General features: G+C 42.7%; 1 protein-coding gene across 1 annotated transcript; it reads left to right on the forward strand.

The window, feature by feature from the left end:
• The first annotated feature begins 1154 nt into the window (after window positions 1-1154).
• Window positions 1155-3207, forward strand: foxi2 (forkhead box I2). Its single transcript, XM_068580942.1, has 2 exons — window positions 1155-1770; window positions 2609-3207. Exons 1-2 carry the CDS (start codon window positions 1155-1157, stop codon window positions 3205-3207), a joined length of 1215 nt encoding a protein of 404 aa, XP_068437043.1.
• Window positions 3208-5425: the final 2218 nt, after the last annotated feature.

Raw genomic sequence — 5425 nt, forward strand, 5'->3', positions numbered from 1 at the left:
TCCCACCTACACACCTGCTCCCACGTGACCTCATCTGCCGAGCAGTTTATAACGGGCCCTATTTTACACACCGTCCTCGCCCGGAGTCAGCACCGCCATGTGCTGCACGCTTTCGCTCTCTCCCACACGCCTGTTAATGTCGAGCTGATGAAAGGCTGGTTATTAGCACGTGGTGATCAAATATGCACCAATCGAAATAGGAAGTCCAAAAAAATGTTTTTCAAGATGATTCTGTCACATATTGTCTCATAAATGTGGTTGATCTCATCTGTAGAGACAGTCTTACAATGTGATAATGTAATATGATATGATCACATATTGTGTTTATGTATTTCTACATATTGAGGGATGTGTTCAATAATTGAACAGATAGATTATTATTTATTAATAGGACACATTTGAGTGGTAGGGTTATTGGGTAATCCTTTTTTTTTTTTACACAGTGGCACCTACTTCCTTGTTATGATATTATTCCAGATAGTTAGCTTCCTGCTTTATTATTAGGAAAATCCTTTAACACAGGTTGGGAAAAGAATTATGGAAAACTATTATTAATTATTAAGCATTTTCTGTTAAAGCTGTAATCTACAATATTGACACACATTACTATTTCAAGGTCAGATTATTTGCTAAATCACGCACCACATTATTAATCTGCTTTTCAACATTTGGAAACAGTTAATTGAATACCATCAGTTAAAAACGTTTTTTTTCTCTCCTTCATCTTCCTTCTTGATGAAAGGAAAATAACGTGCAGACTTCTAGTTTCAGTGTCAGCCGAACAAGGAAAAGTGTAGTAAAAGTTTTTTGTTGTGGTTGTGACTCAGGTGTGTTGTTTGTTCCCTCAGAGACACGCGGAACACAGCAACAGGAGTCTGCTGCGTCTCTCCAGGAGCTTTTTGACCCCACTGTCTGCTGAACGAGCCAGCACATGACCACGCCCCCTGTTCATCAGCGTGTGTGTCCATTGGCTGCTGGGAATCATCTGGTGCCTGGATGTGGCTGCTGTCAAGGGTTTATACTATTAAAACTCCCCCAAACTCCTCCATCCTCCCTGACACTTGTTGCTGCTGCCCCGCGCAGCACCGGGAGAGGCCACCTGAACCGCTTCAGCATTTCCTTTTCAGGATTTGTAATTTTTCCCGCGGGGAGTGATGAACTCCATCGACCCTCAGTCCCATCACCAGCACCAGCACCAGCACCACACCTCCCCTACCGTCGGCTCTCTCCCACCCAAGGGCGCCCAGGAGGCCCCGGCCGACATGGCCGCCGTCTACTGCGACAACTTCAGCAGCATGTACCACCAGCAGAGTCTCCAGGGCGCACAGAGACCCGCCGGCTACGGCCTCGGAGATTACGCAGCGTCTCCAAACCCGTACCTGTGGATCAACGGGCCGGGCGTCAACTCCTCCGCGTCCTACCTGCACGGGAACAACCCGGCGTCGTTCATCCCGCCCTCCTACGGCTCGCAGCGGCAGTTCATAACAAACTCACCTGGCTTTGCCGGCCCCGACCTCGGCTGGCTGTCCATCGCCAGCCAGGAGGAGCTGCTGAAGCTGGTGCGGCCGCCGTACTCCTACTCTGCGCTCATCGCCATGGCCATCCAGAATGCGCACGAGAAGAAGCTGACCCTGAGTCAGATCTACCAGTACGTCGCCGAAAACTTCCCGTTTTATAAGAAGAGCAAAGCCGGCTGGCAGAACTCGATCCGGCACAACTTGTCTCTGAACGACTGCTTCAAGAAGGTGCCGAGGGACGAGGACGATCCAGGTACCGTGAACGCACCAGGGACAATGTTATTCTGGACAACATGTTGTGTTTAAGTACAGTTTACCCACCCGTAAAATGTGGGAATTATAAAAACGAATGAAACTCACGTAATTAACACGCCGTTTCTTCCTTAAGTCATACAATTTAAAAAGGAAAATATGTATATTTTTCTTCTTCTTTATCTAGTTTAGTTAGAGTTTAATAAATTGTACGTGTGGTCAAATAAATCTTGGAAATACTTTAAACACTAACTGGTGCTTTGTATGAATTATATCATTATTTTAAAGGAAAAAAGTTATTGAAAATGTGTCAAATATTGCAGTCGCTGTAATACATTTAGTGGTGCAATTTTCAAGGGTTAATACATATAAATTATTATTCATTGAAATTAATTACAAAGACATTTTAACACAATATAATTACAGCAATTAAAGGCACCCTTTCCAGTATAAGGGATAAAACATGTCCTATAAATATGACTTGACTCTTAAATACAGGTGCATGGCAGCAATGTTGTTTTTAATGCTAAACTGTGACTGACAGTCAGCTCATAAAAGGTGTTATTATATATTGTGTTGAATTATTATTGTTCCCTTAAACTGTAGAGTCCCGCATTTCAGAAAATACTCAACACAGGTTTCTTATATGAGATGAATAATAATATTTTTTTCGCAATGATAATTCTTGTGATAGATTTTACTTGAAATAGTCTTCCGAATTTGTTTAGACATAACTTGATAGGAAGATTTTATTTAGCCTAAATAAGTTTGACATTTGGCCCCACGACATCCATCAGAAACCGACATGAGTTCTAATATCATATTTGTTTGAATTACAGGAAAAGGAAATTACTGGACGTTGGACCCAAATTGTGAAAAGATGTTTGACAACGGAAATTTCCGCAGAAAACGGAAAAGACGTTCGGATCCGAGCAGCGCGGGGGGAGCGGCGGCGGCGGCGGTGGCGGGGGCCACAAAAGTGGATGACGGCCGGCCGGCGGCGGCGGCGGCGGCGGGCTCACTGAAGCCCTCAGACAGTCCTCAGCTCCTGGGGCCGCCCTCGCCAGAGATGGAGGCGATGAACGAGAACAAGAGCTCGTCGTCGTCTTCGCCGCCCGGACTGTCCTCGGCCGCGCCTTGCTTTAACAACTTTTACAGCAGCATGTCCACGCTCAGCTCGGGGGGCCCCGGCCGGCAGGGGTCGCTGGGACTGGTGAACGAGCTGTCGAACAGGAACATTACGGCCCTGAGCCCGTACCACCTCAACCACGGCGGGCAGGACACGGGGGCGCCGGAGCACGGCGAGGGCCTGCATTTCAACCGGGGAGTGTACTACAACACGTTTGGCGGCGGGCAGAGCGGACAGTTCAACAGCCACTTCTACAACAGCTTCAGCGTCAACAGCCTGATTTACCCGCGAGAAGGGACCGAGCTATAGGGGTCGATTCCTTCACATGGCTCTGAAGCGGAGGCGCCGGAGAGCTTGGCGGCATCGTGAACGCGGCGCTCCCTTCACCGAGCGGTCCACGGAGACGTTAGAGAGTAGAGTGTTTTAGCTGAACTTGATTTAACTTGACAAGCACTTGAGGAAACAAGCAGCCGGAGAGTCCAACAACAACAACAACAAAAAAAAGAGCACTTATCTTTTCTTATTTTTTTTTATATATATCAAAGCTCCTGAATGCTGAAATATACTTGCAAAGTAACAACCACTGAACACTTCTGTCTTTTGTAATATTTTAAGTATCTGTTTTACATTCTCGGGCAGTTTCAACAGAGCTTCTCTATTCTTGTTTTACTCTTTTGTGTTTAAGATGTATATGTACCTTTTTGATTTTCCTTTTTTTTTGTTGCCAGTTTTTGCCAAATCTAGCCCAATATTTCTTTGGAGCGGCCAAAATTCTTGCAGTTGACTTTCATATGCTGAAACTGTCTATTCACATTCGTCATATCCAACTCAAAATCTGCCAAAGTTGCCTTCGTGAGACCGCCGTTACCTCAAAACAACAACCCTATGAGATGAAAGTGCCCTGAAGGGTTGGCCTGTTTATTTAGATCCAAATGCAGTAACAGTTGATTTAATCCAGATATGATCCCAGACGGGCTTGCCTTATTTTTTATATCCTCCATGTTGACTGAAACCACAGCACTAAGGCTCATGTAAATACATGTGAACTTCATAAATGTGTATTTTTGTAAATTATGAGAAAAAAAAAGTTTGTGACTATTTATGCTATTTATGCAAATAGGCATTGTTTTTCTACTGATTTCTGAACATAGTTTGATTAAAGCAGAAGTGAATGACATACAAAATACGCCGAAAACAGTATCACTAAAAAGCCCATGTCATAAATATATATATATATATATATATATATATATATATATATATATATATATATATATATATATATATATATATATATATATGTATATATATATATATACTAACTACATGCTATATTATGGTTTCTCTCAGGATTCAGTGTGACAATCATTGAATGGCTTTTGTATCTATTGTCCTTTTTTATCTTTATACAGTGCATACCGCTTACAGGCAGTTTCAACTGTGACTATTAATAAATATCATGTGGTCGCTATTGTATTGTCCTGCATCATTTTCAAATAGGGCACCAGTGTTTTCAGGGGCGTCATTACCATTTGAATGCATTCCCATAAATTGACTTTAATCTCATATTGAATTACTTCCACCCCATTTCAGCTCAATGCAGCCTCTTCCCATCTGTATGAAAACAACTATAAACCTGAGTTTTCGCTCCGTAAACTCAAGTGACCCGACTGTTTACGATTTCAATCACAGAGCAGGTTCTGCGCTCAGTGTTGACTCAGTATTCATAATCCAGTAATTATCTTCATTATCTCTGTTTGTATCTCACACCGGCTTCCTTTTCATTATGACGACGTAAGACCCAAGTTCACGTCCAACTCAAACAACGTTTATCTGCCTTTTATTCCAGTAAGTCAGCGTCTCTTCCTGTCGGATCAGGGCTCAGTGTTTGAGGAATGATGTTCCCCTAAGAAGACAATCACACTGGCAGTCATCTCCACTTTGTCTCGCTTTGTTTTCGGTCGCGTGGCCACTGGAGTGGGAACCATGTTGACCCCCAAAACCCATGAGAGTCTGGATGAGAGCAGGTCAAGGGAGAAGCTCTGTGAAATGAAGGAATAAATGAATAGAATTGCAGAAAATTGGTATAAACATGAGCAGTGTTCACCGTAATAACTTTATCTTACGGTAATTTCCTTGTGGTTTCCTGTAATTTGGTACAAATCGCTGGGAAATGAGGACAGTGTTCAGTTGTTAAATTAATTCCAATGAATTGCCTTTTAGTGAATGCGCGGGTCGGGAGCTTAATCTGCAAAAATAAAGATTCACTATCATACACATACAATATTTATATGTGGCTTTAAGGGGAGCTTTGTTTCAAATTCAATTATTTTGTTCATCCATGTGCCCAAAAGTCTTCTATTTAATGATCACATAATCTTTCTATGCAGCATTACAATGAGATACAAAAAACAATCTGAACAATTATAAATGGGTCTCTTCTTTTAAAATCCCACTTCATCCCGTATGTTACTTTGAAACAGGTACGTAATCCCTTTCTCAGAGAGCGTATCGTTCTTTCTGAGAA

The sequence above is a fragment of the Clinocottus analis genome, unplaced genomic scaffold (assembly GCF_023055335.1).
Source record: "Clinocottus analis isolate CAN_PGR_092001 unplaced genomic scaffold, fCliAna1.0.p SCAF_17, whole genome shotgun sequence".
NCBI lineage: Eukaryota > Metazoa > Chordata > Actinopteri > Perciformes > Cottidae > Clinocottus > Clinocottus analis.